Here is a 16325-nt window from a genome sequence, read left to right as displayed (position 1 = left end):
GGACCTCTTCCACTGTTTCTTGTTCCTGCTCTGATCTTCTCAAAGTACCATAATCCTACCTGTAAAGCCCCCCCTCCCCATTTATTTATCTACTACTTTTTTCTTTTTTATCACCTATTTTTTAAATACTGTTATTTATGGCTTTGAATGAGTTTTGTTTGGACTATCTGTTTTATATTGTTACCATGAGGTTTGACCCATGATAACTGCATCTAAAGAGACATGGCCACATGTGTAGGACCTCCTTAACCTCTTCTCTTCCCTACATTTCTTTCTCTTCCCCATGAATTTGTTTCTCCATCTCTCTCTCTATATATATGATCATTCTCCATTCAATTAGCCATTCTTTGCTTTTTCTTCTTTCTTCTTCTCTTCATAATGTTGTTCTATTTTGATCCTAATGATCAACAGGAAAGCATGAAGTTAATTGAGAATCTAACAGAGAATGCAGGCAAAATTCAGCAGCAAGTTCTCAAGGACATACTCAATAGGAATTCAGATACTGAATACCTGCATGGGTTCCTACATGGCGTCAGAGATGTTCATCAATTCAAGAAGTCGGTCCCCGTTGTCGACTACGAGCAAATCAAGCCTTACATAGATCGAATAGCAAACGGTGAGCCGTCGAATATCATCTCATCGGAGCCAATCACTGAGCTTCTCACAAGGTACATGCAGATATATACATAACCAATTCTTCATTCTCAATTTGTTAGTTAACTCATACTGTTAATTTCAATGCTGTCGCCAGCTCAGGGACCTCCGGTGGCAAGCCGAAGATAATGCCAACCACCGCCAAAGAACTCGATCGGAAAACCTTCTTCTACAATCTCCTAATCCCTGTGATGAACCAGTGAGAAATTGTCTTACAAAAGAATAATTCTAATGTAACAGTGAATGCATTCGATATGTTAAGATTAGCATGTTGCAGGTATGTTGAGGGACTAGATGAAGGGAAAGCCATGTATCTCCTCTTTGTGAAGCCGGAGATAAGCACACCCTCCGGCCTCATGGCGAGGCCAGTCCTGACCAGCTACTACAAAAGTGATCACTTCCGGCACCGGCCACTCAACAAGTTCAACATCTACACCAGCCCAGATGACACAATCCTCTGCCCGGACAGCAAGCAGAGCATGCACTGCCAACTTCTCTGTGGCCTAGTGCAGCGCAAGGAAGTTCTCCGTGTCGGCGCAATCTTCGCTTCGGCATTCCTCCGGGCGATAAAGTATTTTGAAGATCACTGGCTGGAGCTCTGCACCAACATAAGAACAGGCCAAGTAAGCAAATGGATAACCGATGATCGGTGCCGTTCCGCCGTCCTTAAAGTGCTGAACAAGCCTGATTCAGAGCTTGCAAGCTTGATAGAAATGGAGTGCAGTAAGGATTCATGGGAAGGGATAATCAAGAAGATATGGCCAAGAACTAAGTACATTGATGTCATTGTGACTGGATCCATGGCTCAGTACATTCCTTTGCTTGAGTTTTATGGTGGTGGTCTCCCTCTAATATCCACCATGTATGGCTCCTCTGAGTGCTACTTTGGCATCAACCTCGAACCTCTTTGTTCTCCTTCAGAGGTTTCATATACACTGCTTCCTAACATGGCCTACTTTGAGTTCCTCCCTGTGGATCATGACTATGAAGAAGCTCAAGCTCTCTCTAATGGCAGCTTAAGCTCGTTGCAGAACAGAGTTGTGGACCTTGTGGACGTGCAGCTTGGCCATTGTTATGAGCTCATTGTTACTACTTTCACAGGTTAGCTTTCTCTTCCTTTCTTTCTCTTTTTCTTTCTCATATCAGTTAATTAAACAAATATTAGCATGCATGTTTATCTTGATAATAACTAAACTTTGTATTAATTTAAAAAAAAAATCACGTGTGAGATGTCCCACACCAATCATGCAGTATTAGGTCATTGTTTTTGGTCCCTTGAGCACCAGTACTTCCCCCAATTCCAGGCTTTTTTGTTGCATGCTGAACAGTATCTCAATTCCATGAAAGCTCAGTCTTCCATTCCTTTACATACTTTAATGCATGCATTCCAAAGACATGAACTCTGTAACTGTAAACCACAAAAAAAATAAAATAAATAAATAAATAAATAAAATTAAAAAGAGAAGGAAAACAAACAAACTACATGTGTGCTTGTGCAACAGGATTATACAGGTATAGAGTTGGAGACATTCTCATGGTGACAGGCTTCAACAACGCTGCACCTCAATTCCAATTCATGCAACGCAGAAACGTCGTACTTAGCATTGACACTGATAAAACAAGTGAAGAAGACCTTCTTAAGGCAGTGACACAGGCCAAACTCCTTCTCCAGCCTCATGGTCACATTCTCACTGAATACACAAGCTATGCAGAGACTTCCTCACTTCCTGGTCACTATGTTCTCTTCTGGGAGGTAAAGGCCAAAGGTGGTAATGAACCTGTTAACAAGGAAGTCATGGAAGCTTGTTGCATGGCAGTGGAGGCAAGGCTTGATTCAGTGTACAGGAGGTGCAGGAGTAGAGATGGATCCATAGGACCATTGGAGATAAGAGTTGTGAAATGTGGTGCATTTGATGAATTAATGGATTTCTGCGTGGCGAGTGGCTCGTCGGTAAACCAGTATAAGACGCCGCGGTGTATCAAGACACTGCCGGCAATCCAAGTCTTGGAAAGGATGGTGGTAGGGAGGTTCTTCAGCAGAGAAGCTCCATTCTGGGAGCCTCAAAGGTAGCAGCATTTTGTTTGTATTTGTAGTAATGTGAGTGTGTAGTAGTGGTAGTAGTAGTAGTAGTAATACTAGTACTGGCACTAGTACTAGTACTATTATTATGTTTCATTTTGTTTTAATGTTGTTCATGAGATTGAGAAACATTTAGGACATGGAAGAGCTTTAGAGTATATCATGTACAGAGCTCATGGTATCACTTGTCTTGAAATTGTCTCTATTATATATGTTCCTTATCTTAAAGTGAGATATCTTTCTCTCTGTCAATGTTTTGTGAGTCATATGGTACTGAGTGGGAGGGGTTCAATGATCAAGCTATGAATCAATAATACAAGCTGGACTCACATGCTACTCATATAGGCTTTATGTTTTTGTCATTCTAAAGAGGGAGAAGATTTGATAACTCATCAGATTAATGTTCCATCATTCATGTGCTTCTTAATTCTTTCTTTGTGGAGAAAGAGATAGAGTTGATGGCTCTCTTCTCTTTATATCCATTATCCAACTCACTCAACAATGACTGATGTATCAATCTATCAACACCATCTGTTTTGTTTCCTCTCAGAATTAAAGAGATGGATTAATGAAAAATGCTAATCTTGTGCTAAATGTTGTTCTTAATGGATAGAAACAAAAGCCATTCCATTTATACAAGGAGGCAAATCACATGGTTTGCTGCAAAAGATACAATATAAATACTTTTGTGGTGGAGAAACAAGACCATAACTGAATAAAGGCTATGCAAAGCCACATACTTTTCTCTCACCCCAAGTTTCAATCCAGGTTATACGTTCTTCAAACAAGAAAATTACATTCAGATTACTTTGTATCATAAGGGTAAAAACAAAAAAAAATAATAGAGAAACATAATTCTCGGCAGGTAACTTAGTCTGCGCCACGAGCTTTCTGTCAACCGAAAATCTGAGCTAGATGGATTACAAGAAACTAAAGAAACAAAACCGGGTGTTGTATGTTTCGGTGTTCAACTCTGTCAGGAAGTTGCTCCCGGGAGGTATATCCGATGGATGCTGCTAATGGTAAGTTTCTCTCGGCAAGTTGGGCACTTCTTTTGTGCTCGGATGGCGTTGGTTATGCAGACCCTACAAAAGATGTGCCCGCACATTGTTGATGTCTCCTCTTTCATGGCTTCCATACATATAACACATTTCAACTTTACCTCAGAGAAATCCGAAATTATCCGGCTAGCAGACGCCTGTACAATACTCATGTAAAATATTAGTTTACCATACAAATACATAAAGAGGAACTAGAAGATTCAACGAAAGTGAGATACTGGTAAAATAACAGATCAGACTGAAAAACTAACCCAGAATATATATATATATATATATAGATAACCCATGGAATCAATTTTAGCTGGTAGGTGTATACACCCTTTAACATTATCAATATCAAAATCACCCTGACTGAAAACCTTAACTTTCACTCAAAGGTTTTAAAGCTTAAGTAGGAAAGATTAAAATTAGCCATTTATTTATAGGTCTCAGATTAAGAGAGCTTTGATATGAAGGCTGTTCTCTTTCTCAATGTAATTATTTGACACGACACCACTTGAGTTCCAGTGATTTTACATAAAGCATCCACTGGAAAGTTAAAACCAGATTCTAAATCTTCAAACATATAATTCAAAGAAAATTAGTCTTAAAAGAAGGCTTCTCTCAGGTGATGCTACCTGAATTAAAATGAAACATATTTTGTTACTGGAAGACATTGAAAGAGATACAAACCTTGCCACATTTCCAAGCATAGGGATCTTCAGATCTCTCTCTTGGCATATTCCTCCCGCTTGAATTCCCAGAATACTCAACAGGTGCTGTCAGAAAATCAATAATTGTTGTTACAAAAAGAGGTCGCAAAATCAATGTCAAACAATATACATATATATATATATATATTTGAATAAAAAACTAAAGAAGAGAAGGCCTTAAGTAATGCTACAAATAGATAAATAAATGAAAGCCAAGCCTCATATTTAGGTAAAAAAGCCATGTAACTTTTTAAAACATGGATACACATAAGTCACAATCAAACAGCTCCTTTAAGCAATACTTAGAACTTTAAGAAAATTACTATTCTAGTATATTATCCTATTCTCAACTCAGAAGTATTAATCCCACATGTCTTGACTATGTAATAAAATCAACCTTGATTATCATCCAAAATGATCAAATTCAGTTCAGCAAGAGAATAGAAGTTTGAAGAAAAAAGATAATCCTCCACATAAAAAAAAAAGAGAAACAGCCTACAATACCACCACCTCAAGAAGTAGAAAACAAGGAAAAAAGGGTAAAATAATTATCAATGTCATACTTTATAATCTGAAACATGTTTAACTTGTCAAAAAAAATAATATATATATATATATATGATTGTTAAAATGTCACTTTTGGATCAAGGAAAAAACTAGTCTCTAAACTTCTAGCGGTAACGAGTTCTTGTACTTTCAAAAGAAGGGAAAAAAAAACACTCATCAAGAAAATAATTAAGCTTCTGCCTCAAAATATTTGTGCTTTCCGAAACACACTACAGCGTTATCCTCCCTTTTATCCTTTTCATTCAGCAACATGAACTAATCCCCATTTTTTACTTGTTAAAACAGGAATGCATCTTTCTACAGTTAGTGGATAGTGCAGTCTTTCAAAGGCAAAACAAACACAAATGTAGATAAAGTAACTAATTCATGATAAAATTCAATTCCACCAATGCAACAAACAACTATCTTTCACCCACAAACAAGATTCAGGGCATCTACAAGCATGCATAACAATCATGAGCAATACTATAATAGCTACTAATGCAGAGTTTCAACTAAAAGGAGAAGTGTTGAATCACCTCCAATCCCAAGACGAAGGCCTAAGTCGGCTTCTGTAAGTACATGCATCCATGATCCTGAGTGAGGAAAGAAGTTTCTTGTCTACAAAGAAAAGGCATTAAAATGAGAAACACACAAAATCCTCAACAAACACTTACAAAAGCTCATGGAGCAGAATATGAGACAGAAGCATGCACACCTTCATCAGCATTCAACACAAGAATCAGGACCAAATGACAAGCATACCTCCAAATTAGGACCCGAATGATATATTTGCACTTCATCATCATCGTCATCGTCATCATCATCATCAATCAATATGAACTCAGGGGAACGCCTCACAGAATTAGAAGCCGGTGCACCTCCCTTCCATAAGGAAGACAACCCAAGCCTAAGCTCAAGATCATGCCTTGCTCTGCTCATCCCTTTAAGAACAACCCGGCAATTTGATTCACATACAATCGAATATGCAAAATCAAACAAATCAACGCGCACGAGCAAAGAACAAATGTTCGATTCTGAAATGAAATTTACCGATACTAACCCAAAAAATTGTAAAAACAATAGAAAAGCAAGCAAATAGGACGAAAATTAAGGAAAGATCCCAACTTTATCACGGAAATCGAGATGTAGAACAAGAATAAAACCCTAACCGAAGTAAAAAAAAAGAAAAATAAAAAAAAAAAGGTCATTTGCGCGAGAACCAAAAGAAACCAAAACAAACGGAAGAAAGACCACAACTTTGTAAGCGAACATGCTTTCACCTCAAAGGAAATCGCTAAACTCACGATCGACAAGTAGGGTTTGATGGATTGGAAACGGGAAATTGGCCTTTGGAGATGAAGGAGAAACCCAAACCCGAGAGGTAGGGGCCAGAATAAAACCAACACTCACACACGGTTGGATGAAATAAATTAATTATATAATGATGGGATTAAAATCAAAATAATGAAAGATTCGAGGGGGCGAAGCGTAAATGTATTCCCTTTTTGGGATGTTTTCAAAAAAGGCGGGATAATCGAATCGCTCAATGCGTGCTTTTTCGGGATATTCAACATAATGGAATAATTTTTTTGTAACTTTTTTTTCCCCCAGTTTCAATGAAAGAAAGTATTGGGAAAAAGGAAACTAAAGATATTACTCCATATAAGAAAAAAAAAATATATATATACTAAGTTTCTTCTAAAAATTATTTATATATGGAATAAAATAGTAATCATTTCTTGACAATACAATAGTTGAAGCAAACCAAGCAAAAAAAAAATTGATTCATGTTATTCAATATATGCATTTGAATTCTGTGAATTCATATTGCTTGTTCAATACAATGAATTTATATAGTAAATTAATGTTATTTACAGAAAAATAAAATTAACAAACCACAAAGTTAGACCTTGAATGGATTCTAATGATACCGCGGAATCAAAAATGGATTCCCTGTCATTCCATGCAGGTATGGATCATTTTGAGGGAAGTTCACTGATAACACAGTGTTTGTTCTCATAGGGTTCTTGGGCACAACAACAGCATCAAAACCACTTGAGCTATTTTGCAAACTTGGAGCACAGAAGTAATTGTTATCATGAGTCTGAATAGCACTGCCAGAAAAATTGTTTGCTTGACTGAACTGCTCTGAATTTGCAGTCTCATATGATCTGTGAGAAGGCAGCATAACACGGAAAGGGTGGCTGTCTGCAGTTTCGTAATTTGCCACATGTTGATTTGCAACATCAGGTAGATGAACTCCAGAATAACCATCGTAACCCCGACGCTCTACTGGAAACCAGTTTTGACTTGCTGCACCGCCAACCACGGGAGATTGTAATGATGAGATGCCCTGATGATCAACCAGAGGAAAATGTTCAATGGGATGCCTGCCACTGAAGTGGTCATTATTGTTCATCATATGATGCATGTAGAGTTCTCTCTCCCTCCGCATATATTCAAGAAATTGCTTCTGCTCCTGAAAGTGAGTAGATGAATTTCCAGAATCGGAGGCAAAACCATTTACAATATCAAACTGTAACGCAGGTTGAGTTAAGGAATTAATATGCCCCTGTGGATAAGATGATAGAATTGTTGATAGATTTGGATGAAATGAGTGCACAGGCTCTCCAACTCCATGATCAGTTGAATCCCTGTGCAAGCCAATGACTGGATATGAATGTTCTTCAATGGATTTGGCGTGTTGGAGAGAGCTAGAAGACTTGTACATTTGGCTCTCTGCTTTAGTCTGGTAAAGAGAATCCAGAATACCAACTTCTGGTGAAATGCCTTGAGATAATGCAATGGAAGGCTCTGGCTGCCAGGCATGATTTGGAGAAACTGTTTTTCCAAAAGCTTGCGGGTGAAGTAAAGAATTGTCCAGTGATTTTAGCATATTGCCGTCTACTTGATTTTTAGGAGACATGGAGCCCATCTCCGGCTGATAATTTGGAGAAGTGAATTGCTCCAGCTGAGCAGTGGAGTTAGGAGAGAAATCAAGATCACAATCAGACTTGTTGGTTATAGAATGATGTTCTGAGGTTCCTTCAACTGCCTTTTCTAGAAGATCATTATGTAGAATGCTTTTTGCATCAGCCTGAACAGAGCAAACATCAAAGTTGGTAAAAATCCACACTTTTCCTGATTTGTGAAAAGGTCATATGTGCCATAAGAAAGCAAAGGCAGATGAGAAATGAAAGGGCAGACAAGATGATAGAATTCCATTAAGTGCAAAAGACCAAAGAGAAAGAGAAAGAGAAGTGGAAATGAAAAAGCATAATTCTTATGTTTGGCTACAGAAAAACGAAATTAAAATTAATCAAGTCTCAATCTTTGTTAAAATTTTGATTCTTGGATCTTGGAGCTTAATACTTTATTACATTTTGTTCTTACTTCAAGGTCAGCTTGTGCATGGGTGCAACATGGGATAAGAATGGATTAGCTAAGAACTAAACTGAATGTGTAGAATTGTAATTCAACTAAATCCTGTAAGAGTGATGATATTCTTGCAAAACAGGTTTATTGAACAAGTTATAATACTGTTGCACATGTAGCTTTTCTTCTGGTTTAGCAGCTAAAATCAGTAAAAGCAGCATTATGCCATCAGAATTTAAATATAAAAAAAGAACCAAAAAAACAAAACAAAAACAAACAACTAATCTTATGTGCTCATCCAAAATCAAAGACAACAATGAATAGCAATCTAGTATTCATGAATTTTGGATGGAAATGAGGGTAACACACACCTTATTTGTCACAAATTTCTTCTTTCCAGTGAGTTTTTGTTCCAGAGATATACTCCATCTCTCCCTCTGTAGTCTTTTCTCTCTTAGGTCCTTATAAGCAACTGGAATATCTTTGTTTGCCAAAGTTAACCTATATATGCAATATTACACTTGGATCTTAAAGTTTTCACACAAATTAACTACTTTATTTTAGCAAAAAAATAAAAATAAAATAATAATCATAATAATCAAGAAAAAAAGGAAGAAGATACAAACCAATTACGCAGCCTCTTGTTTTCTTCCTCTTCAGATACAGCGTATGGTAGTATAGTGCAGGCATTATTACCCTCCATTCCTTGGTTCAGTGGCTTGGATCTAAGGCCATCACCACGTTGTTCTATTGTCAGAAGTAATAGATCTTGCTCCCTGCTTATCTGGATTTATATGGAAAAATAAAAAAGGCATTACATAATATTAAAAAAGATAGGTCCTATGGTTAAACTTTATTATCCTTTAAAAAAAACTTTATTATCTCCATCAAGGGTTAATTCAGAAAGAAGGGGCATGGAAGGCAAAAATGGCATATGTTCTGTTTAAGCCCTAACCCATAAACTACCTTACAACTCAGATCACCAAAATTTCCAATTAGCCTTTTACCTTAACATAACGTGGATTATTTGCAGACTTGCTGTGGCTTGTTGACGTTTTATCTGGCATTTCTTCTCTGGGCACAGGGTCAACTTTAACCATTCCTTCGAAATTTGTCAAACTCCCTTGCTGATGCTTGATGAATCCTTCACTGCAAAGTCCGAAATTTCATGTCAATGAAAGAGCAACATTCTAACAAGCAACAGTATTTAAATGAGAACAAATTCCTTATACAAATTGTATGATGCCAAGCATGGCTCCAAATTTTCAGAAATGTTTAGGTCAGATTGCTGCTGTCCATTTAATGTTAACTGTTCCCATCTGATTCATAATGTAGAAGATGAGTTCAGCTATGAAGCACAGTTCTAAAGTGGGAAACAATTGTGAAGAAAAGGTACCATCAAGGAAGACATATCATAACATCAGTGTCCAATTATTGTAAGGCAACCCTCAGCAAGAAAAAGTTATTCCTATAAAAGTTAAAGGCTTGATAGTAGGTAGGGAAGAAAACTCTAAACCTCGCAGAATTAGGAAAAGGACTCTAGAGATGGTGGAATGTACAGATTATGGTACCGAGCATGATGGAATTCATTTCAGAGGCACATTGTAGTTCAAAGGAAAGTATAGTCCTAATCGCAGCCAGGATGAAAAGCTTAAAAATGGCCCGAATATGTTCGAACACCCTTCTAACAGACTGCGGTAGCTAAAATATGCATGAGTGCCCAAAAAAGTAACTGATGTGTCAACCAAGAAGGTCTAGGTACAAATCTATCAGGCAATTTAAGAATCAAATGCTAGAAAAGGACATTGAATTTGGTGCGCAAAAAGTATAATGGAATTTGAATTCTATTTAATTCTCACTAGCAACTAATAGGTGCAACTATCCATATGTTCTTCAACTAAAATTAAGTTGGTCATTTATGTGAAATGAAATGCAGATAAACATATTCTAACGTGAAAAAGTGGACCAAGAATGGCAGAAGAAAACCTCCATGACTTTTCCGGGTCCTCACAACCTGTCCAAAGTTCCCCCCACTTTCTTAGCAGTTCAATCATGCTGCCATTGCAAACAAAAAAAATTGTAACTACACCAAATCAGCATGTAAAAAAGACAGCTGGTAAAGGATTTATTTCTTACTCATTATGATATCGATTAAGTTCACTGTAATATGCAGATTTGCAAGCCCTAAATTGCTTTTGAGCACGTAAAGCATTATCAGGATGTAGCACCCCAGTGCAAAGTAAAGAAGACCTGTTCACATTAATAAAATGCAGTTCGCTCAGTTAATAATATATCTGACATATTCATTACATCTCAAGGAATACACGAAGTGTATAACTTTCAGGACACTAATCTATATCTTGAAAGTTCTTCAGTGCTTTCATAAATACAATAAACTGAATACTCACCATTGGAGAAAGGGATTTCCAAAATGAAGATTATCCCCTGCAAGCAATGACTGCACTACTTCTTCCACACCTGTCCCAGGTGGAAGAAACTGAGAAAGAAGCTTTCTTTCTGATTCTGACAAATGACTTGCCCAAACCTATCAATAAATTAAGAAGTTATAAATTTGAGCACGAGAATTTAACAAAGGAATTTGATAGAAAAATCGAGCTAATAACTTCATAAAAAATCATTAAAAAAAAAAACTAAAAAATGACAATCAAGCTAAGATTACCTCATAAGAGAGCACATCAGTCAAATTCTCTAGAGTAAATGTTTCTGGAGGAACAGGAAAGACATCTGCCGGACCTGAATGGTGTTTGGGAACGGAATCAACAAATGAAGCCATATCTCTCCATGTTATTGCAATTTGTTCCCTCTTCGCCACAACTCTTTCTCTACGATCATCCCATTGCAGATTTGTATGTGGCCTACGAGTCAGTGTGCAATCAGATGATTTGGTTTTCTTTTTCTTTTTCTCACTACATTGTTCATGCAGGTTATGACCTTCCAACCGTTTCCTCTTTAAGCCAGCACCCATTTCTCTCTTCATTAAGATGATCCCATCCACGATATCCAAAGTTGCAGATTTGAGTTCCAAGTTCCACGTCAATTAGTACCTAATATCAAAGATTGAACATGAGATTGTGTTTTCTACAGCATGAATTGTTCACAATGCATCTGCCAAAACTAAATTTCCGACAAACATTTAGTAACAAAGTTATGAGTGGGATTACAGAATCAAACAATTATCCCAACACACACACAAAATAAATAAGTAAATAAAAAAATAAATAAAGCAAAGCTAACTAATAACAGACATGTTTAAACTTATTAAAAACACAAAAATAAACAACAAGAACAAGCCAATCAATGCGTAAAGCTGCTCATCTACAAAACAAATTGCAATCAAATTTAGTTGAATAGGGGAAAAAAAATCTTTCAAAGATGGAGGGCAGAAGTCAGGAAAGCCCTTGTCAAAAAAATAAATAAATAAAGAAGTCAGGTGAGGCCTCTCTGAGGCTTTGCTTTCTAGCCTTGATAAACATAACGTTGCTTGATCTTGTGATTTCAATTCTCTAGAGACCCTTCAACAAAATATCAATTATTTACAACTAGTAGGGTTCCATTGTTTGACCAACCTCCCTGCCTCTACTTGTGGAGGCTTAATAGAAAAATACCAAAAAGATAAAAAAGAAAAAAAAAAAGAGTGCATATTAACAAAAAAAATAAAAATAAAAACAAGAGGATTAACATGTAATGAATAAAAGAAATAAACAAATTATATCTCTAAACATACTAACCTAATAAAACCTCCAATAAACCAATCAAGAACTACAGAACTATGAAACAAATATGCCTCAAGGTTGCAACAATGCTCATTAGGAAAGCAGACTCTGCAACTAACAATGCATTAATAATAATAATAATAATAATAATAATAATAATAATAATAATAATAATAACCCACGCAGCAAGAATTCTTCAACATGCTCAAAATTTGAATTTGACTAGAAAAAGGATAAAAACAAAACCTAAAAGAAGCATTATGCGGTGTTTTGTCAGAGATAAACACAAAGAACAACAATTGTCTTTGTTTATCTTTCTCATCATCTAATTTCCATGAATTCAAAATCAAACTACACAAAACAAACGATGATAACATCAACAGTAACCAAAAATTAAACCAAAAAAAAAGAGAGAATTTCCTCGTGCTTCAATAACAGCATCACCAAAATAACACGTCCGAATTCAATAGAAAAGAAAAAGATAGAGAACTTTAGGGAATTATACGATACCTTGCCGCGAGAGCGAAGAGCGAAGAGGAGCAAAGGGGTAGGGTTTCTTGATTTGGGGGTCTCTCTCGCGCATCAAACGGTCTTCGTAGGCGAAGCAAGGTTTCCTCTTAAAAGGCCGTTTGATTCTCTCGATCGCGCGACGGCGCGAGATGGTGTGGGCCCCGATATTTGCTCGGATCTGGAGCCACGTGGACGGTTTTGAACAATCTTGATCTCGAGGCAAGTGAAGGCTCTAAGATAATTTTAACATATGATAATACCGAAAATAATGAAATGATTATACTATATAATTCAGAAAAAAAAAATTCTAAAAAAGGTAATCCGATCATGAATAAACATGGACAAAGATATAATTTGATTCGAATTATAGCAAAACAATGCTCTCTTAATTTTTTTCTTTTTCTTTTTTGGATAATTTAATATTTTCTTAATATTTTTATTAGTTTCACAAGAGGGCAAGCACCTCGTGCATAATTATCACTGGAGGAACAAGACGAATGAATTTACAAGCAAACTAAACTGAACGTGGAGCCATAAAATTTTCAAAGTTCAAGAATACATGGGAATACAAACTACATTTAAATTTAACACTAAAGTGAGCATCCAAGAAATCATAAAAATTACAGAACACAAGCGCCTGAAATTGGTGCAAAAATCAAGCTAGAAGCCTAGAACAATCATCAAGCAGGGACCATAACTATTGTCTGCCTATGATACTTCCTCTTCAATGATAGCATTCCGAGCCCTGTACTTGTATCGCTTTGCGAAGAAGAGAAAAATACAGAAATTAATGAAGCTCAACACTGTCAATAAGAAGTAAAAGTAATCGAATTTCCCAACATTTATATTCTGCGAAAGCCATGAAGGCTTGCCTTGAGCTTCATTGCCAGTGATGGCTCTCACAATGTTGTTCAGAATGGAAGCCACAAAGCAACCAAGGCCTCCTGCAACAGCAGCATAAGCAGAACCGACACTCCTCATTGCATCAGGAGCTTCTTGATAAAGGAATTCCAGTAGACCAACAATGGAAAACACTTCAGCAATTCCAATCAAACAGTATTGTATCAACAACCAGTAGGCACTCAAGTCACTCATTGGTGTCAGGAAAATTAACTCATAACCATGTTTGATAGCGTAGTTTCTTCGGTATCTCTCGAATACTCCTGCCCAAGCAACAGACAAGATTGATACTGCTAGGCCAAGGCCAACTCTTTGAAGCTGTGAGGCACCTTGAGGGTGCCCAGTAATGCGTCTTAATAATGGTGCGAACGTTGAATAGTAGAGGGCGAGAATTAGGAAGATACTGAGGCCAGGAAAAACTGGCATGCATGTAACAGGGAGTTTCAGGTGCCCCATATGAGTATTCAGAGTGTATGCTTGCTGAACTGACAGGGTTAGGAATTCTGTGAGGACAACACTCAGCATTATTGTGCATGCAGGAATTGGGAGAAGTTTCACGAGTATTTTCACTTCTTCGACTTGTGTCACAGTGCAGAGCCTCCATGGACTAGGGTCTGAACCATCTTCTTTGATCTGCAGTGCTGCTTTGTCCAAGCACCTAAAAGTTTCAGAAACTCAAATGTCAACATTCTTTAAGCAGATACAGTGAGTTGATGATAAAATATTGAGCATTACCTAAAATCATCAGTATGTTCAATCTTTGCACTACCCTTGATGGCAGATTTCCGGCCAGGAACTTCATACAGCCCAATCCGGCTGCTGCTAGAGAATGACGCATTTCTCTTGTAGAAGGCAGCTACCAGGACTTGAGCTACACGAGTGAGAGGACTGCCTCCTGGTAACCGATGTCGATAGAGAGGAGTTCCAAGGAAAAAGATAGCATTTGAAAAACCCATGGCAATGGCCAGGGAGCCAAATGCAGAACCCCATCCATATCTCATTTGGATATAAACCACCATGGTGAAAGCCACAATTACACCAATGGTGACAGAGAGATAAAAGAAATTGAAAAACCGATCCAAATGAGCCTTGTAGTCTTTACTCTTCTCATCAAACTGATCAGCTCCAAAGGATGAGACACAAGGCCGGATTCCTGCCGCTCCAAATGCTGTTATGTATAGAACTGTGTACAGATAAAGCATCTGCCATGACTTCGGCTGCTCACAAGCACCTAAAAGAATGGATAACTGATCGCACTGAGCTTGATTTGGTACAAAGACACTCACTGAGGCTAAAAGGGTTATCCCTGTCAATCCCTGCCCCAGAAATATTAACAGACAATTAAAAATCTCCAACAAGACGATCACAATTGAGCACTAACAAGTGTAACTACTGATGTTTCTCAATAACAATCAGAAAATATGGTTAAGATCATTAAATTATCAACTGATAAACACTAGTGACGTGAGGCATCTTAGGGTTGTTCCAAGAGCAAGAAAAATTAAGCATCAAAACATCGAAAATCACCACTTACCAAAAGATAAATAGTAGTGAAGATCGCAATAGTCCAATATCTACCAAGATAGGCATCAGCAATAAAACCACCAAGAACAGATGATGCTTGTGATATGCCAAGGAAGTTATTTACGGCATTTGCAGAGCTGTAGAAAGGCCTATGCATCACATTAAACAAGAAAGTCACCATGTTCACTGAGAGCCCAAAGTATGCCATCCTCTCTGCCATCTCATTTCCTGAAAACATAAACAAATACATGCTAATAAAAATTAGATTCACCGATTAATAAACATTAACACAGAGACAACACCATATTGAGCAACAAAAATAAGAAATTTGGGCTACCACACGGAAAATTAAGGAAATTCAAGCAAAATTTTGGGGAGTATTAGGGTTAAAAGGGGGATGAACCGAAGATGAAGAAAGCTGCAATCCAACCACCAGTCTTGGACAAATCCTCAATAGGCTTCCCCTTGATGTTCACCGGCGTAGTCCCGCCGGCAACATAAGCTCCACCAATAGCTGAGAACCGCCGCTCGTCACTCTCCATGAAGTGCGCCCCAAGCTTCATCCTTGACGAGAGCTCCACACACGCCGGGTACTTCTCCGGCAAGGTCTCCGGCGACCGGATCTCCTTCGACCCCATCCCTAAACCACCAAAGATCCAATTTTTCAGCAATAAAAACAGTGAAAATGAAGCACAGCCATGCGCTCTTGATGATCCTGGAGGAGGGCAATAAAGGCGTTCCCCAACCAATGTGGATGGGACGGTGGGCAATTAAGGGTTTGGAGGAGGAGCAGGAGAGCGAGGTGCCCATCGCCATTAATGGCGGCCATCAGCAATGGAGGCTATTTGAGATGGCCGTGGCCGTTGGATCGCCCGCCAGCGATTTGGGACCGTTGATTTACAGTGTGGACGTGATATCTTGAAGATATGGCGGGAGAGGGACGGTTAGCGGTTTGAAGGTTACGGCACCTGCTAACTTTGAAGCGTGTTGACTCACAAGTCAAACAAAGGTAATTTTGCATTTACACTCCTGACATTTTATTTATTTATTTATTAATATATATATAATGGTTAAAAATGGGATGAAACTATGAAAACCCAAAATTTCTTATGTGTGTATATATAGATCCGTATAATTAAAGAAATTGCTCGTTTTGACTGTAATTAGATATCAAGTGATATTTTCCCCCCTATTTAACTACCAAATTAAATGATTGAATGCTAGTTTAATAATCTTAAAATTATTA

At 37.6% G+C, this 16325-nt stretch overlaps 4 protein-coding genes across 6 annotated transcripts; 1 reads left to right on the top strand and 3 right to left on the bottom strand.

Moving 5' to 3' along the window:
• Nucleotides 1-337: 337 nt before the first annotated feature.
• LOC120260955 (indole-3-acetic acid-amido synthetase GH3.17-like) lies at nt 338-2986 on the top strand. Its single transcript, XM_039268559.1, has 4 exons — nt 338-668; nt 752-853; nt 932-1755; nt 2157-2986. Exons 1-4 carry the CDS (start codon nt 379-381, stop codon nt 2723-2725), a joined length of 1785 nt encoding a protein of 594 aa, XP_039124493.1. The 5' UTR covers nt 338-378; the 3' UTR covers nt 2726-2986.
• Nucleotides 2987-3446: 460 nt separating this feature from the next.
• Nucleotides 3447-6444, bottom strand: LOC120260481. 2 transcript variants are annotated; one of them, XM_039267966.1, is made up of 6 exons: nt 6317-6444; nt 5799-5977; nt 5573-5654; nt 4468-4553; nt 3897-3932; nt 3447-3819 (listed from the first exon to the last, which is right to left on the bottom strand). In XM_039267966.1, the coding sequence occupies exons 2-6, from the start codon at nt 5973-5975 to the stop codon at nt 3751-3753; spliced, it is 450 nt and encodes a 149-aa protein (XP_039123900.1). In that variant the 5' UTR covers nt 5976-5977; nt 6317-6444; the 3' UTR covers nt 3447-3750. The 2 variants fall into 2 exon arrangements, with proteins under 2 accessions (XP_039123900.1, XP_039123899.1); XM_039267965.1 differs by having other exon boundaries at nt 3447-3932.
• A 387-nt stretch (nt 6445-6831) lies between these two features.
• Nucleotides 6832-12726, bottom strand: LOC120260314. Of its 2 annotated transcripts, none has more exons than XM_039267745.1 (9): nt 12656-12726; nt 11092-11476; nt 10820-10956; nt 10548-10661; nt 10398-10466; nt 9419-9560; nt 9038-9195; nt 8795-8912; nt 6832-8133 (listed from the first exon to the last, which is right to left on the bottom strand). In XM_039267745.1, the coding sequence occupies exons 2-9, from the start codon at nt 11407-11409 to the stop codon at nt 6958-6960; spliced, it is 2232 nt and encodes a 743-aa protein (XP_039123679.1). In that variant the 5' UTR covers nt 11410-11476; nt 12656-12726; the 3' UTR covers nt 6832-6957. The 2 variants fall into 2 exon arrangements, with proteins under 2 accessions (XP_039123679.1, XP_039123678.1); XM_039267744.1 differs by having other exon boundaries at nt 6833-8133; nt 8783-8912.
• A 444-nt stretch (nt 12727-13170) lies between these two features.
• On the bottom strand, nt 13171-15939 carry LOC120261529 (protein NRT1/ PTR FAMILY 6.1). Its single transcript, XM_039269448.1, has 4 exons — nt 15483-15939; nt 15090-15307; nt 14291-14871; nt 13171-14213 (listed from the first exon to the last, which is right to left on the bottom strand). The coding sequence occupies exons 1-4, from the start codon at nt 15715-15717 to the stop codon at nt 13364-13366; spliced, it is 1884 nt and encodes a 627-aa protein (XP_039125382.1). The 5' UTR covers nt 15718-15939; the 3' UTR covers nt 13171-13363.
• Between the last annotated feature and the right edge of the window lie 386 nt (nt 15940-16325).

The sequence above is a fragment of the Dioscorea cayenensis genome, chromosome 5, assembly GCF_009730915.1.
Source record: "Dioscorea cayenensis subsp. rotundata cultivar TDr96_F1 chromosome 5, TDr96_F1_v2_PseudoChromosome.rev07_lg8_w22 25.fasta, whole genome shotgun sequence".
NCBI lineage: Eukaryota > Viridiplantae > Streptophyta > Magnoliopsida > Dioscoreales > Dioscoreaceae > Dioscorea > Dioscorea cayenensis.
The sequence above is the reverse complement of the archived record's forward strand: the minus strand, read 5'-3'. Positions and strand labels throughout refer to the sequence as shown.

Excerpts from the sequence above, each read along its gene's own strand:
- LOC120260955 (XM_039268559.1), top strand. The coding sequence starts at position 379 with ATGTTGTTCTATTTTGATCCTAATGATCAACAGGAAAGCATGAAGTTA. Across the intron at positions 669-751 it reads ATCACTGAGCTTCTCACAAG|CTCAGGGACCTCCGGTGGCA; the intron begins GTACATGCAGAT and ends TGCTGTCGCCAG. Across the intron at positions 1,756-2,156 it reads CATTGTTACTACTTTCACAG|GATTATACAGGTATAGAGTT; the intron begins GTTAGCTTTCTC and ends CTTGTGCAACAG.
- LOC120260481 (XM_039267965.1), bottom strand. The coding sequence starts at position 5,975 with ATGAGCAGAGCAAGGCATGATCTTGAGCTTAGGCTTGGGTTGTCTTCC. Across the intron at positions 5,655-5,798 it reads ATTCGGGTCCTAATTTGGAG|ACAAGAAACTTCTTTCCTCA; the intron begins GTATGCTTGTCA and ends TTTTCTTTGTAG. Across the intron at positions 3,933-4,467 it reads ATGCTTGGAAATGTGGCAAG|GCGTCTGCTAGCCGGATAAT; the intron begins GTTTGTATCTCT and ends AGTATTGTACAG.
- LOC120260314 (XM_039267744.1), bottom strand. The coding sequence starts at position 11,409 with ATGAAGAGAGAAATGGGTGCTGGCTTAAAGAGGAAACGGTTGGAAGGT. Across the intron at positions 10,467-10,547 it reads CTTAATCGATATCATAATGA|CATGATTGAACTGCTAAGAA; the intron begins GTAAGAAATAAA and ends TTGCAATGGCAG. Across the intron at positions 9,196-9,418 it reads ATAATCCACGTTATGTTAAG|ATAAGCAGGGAGCAAGATCT; the intron begins GTAAAAGGCTAA and ends ATATAAATCCAG.
- LOC120261529 (XM_039269448.1), bottom strand. The coding sequence starts at position 15,717 with ATGGGGTCGAAGGAGATCCGGTCGCCGGAGACCTTGCCGGAGAAGTAC. Across the intron at positions 15,308-15,482 it reads TGCAGCTTTCTTCATCTTCG|GAAATGAGATGGCAGAGAGG; the intron begins GTTCATCCCCCT and ends TTATGTTTTCAG. Across the intron at positions 14,872-15,089 it reads TCACTACTATTTATCTTTTG|GGATTGACAGGGATAACCCT; the intron begins GTAAGTGGTGAT and ends TTTCTGGGGCAG.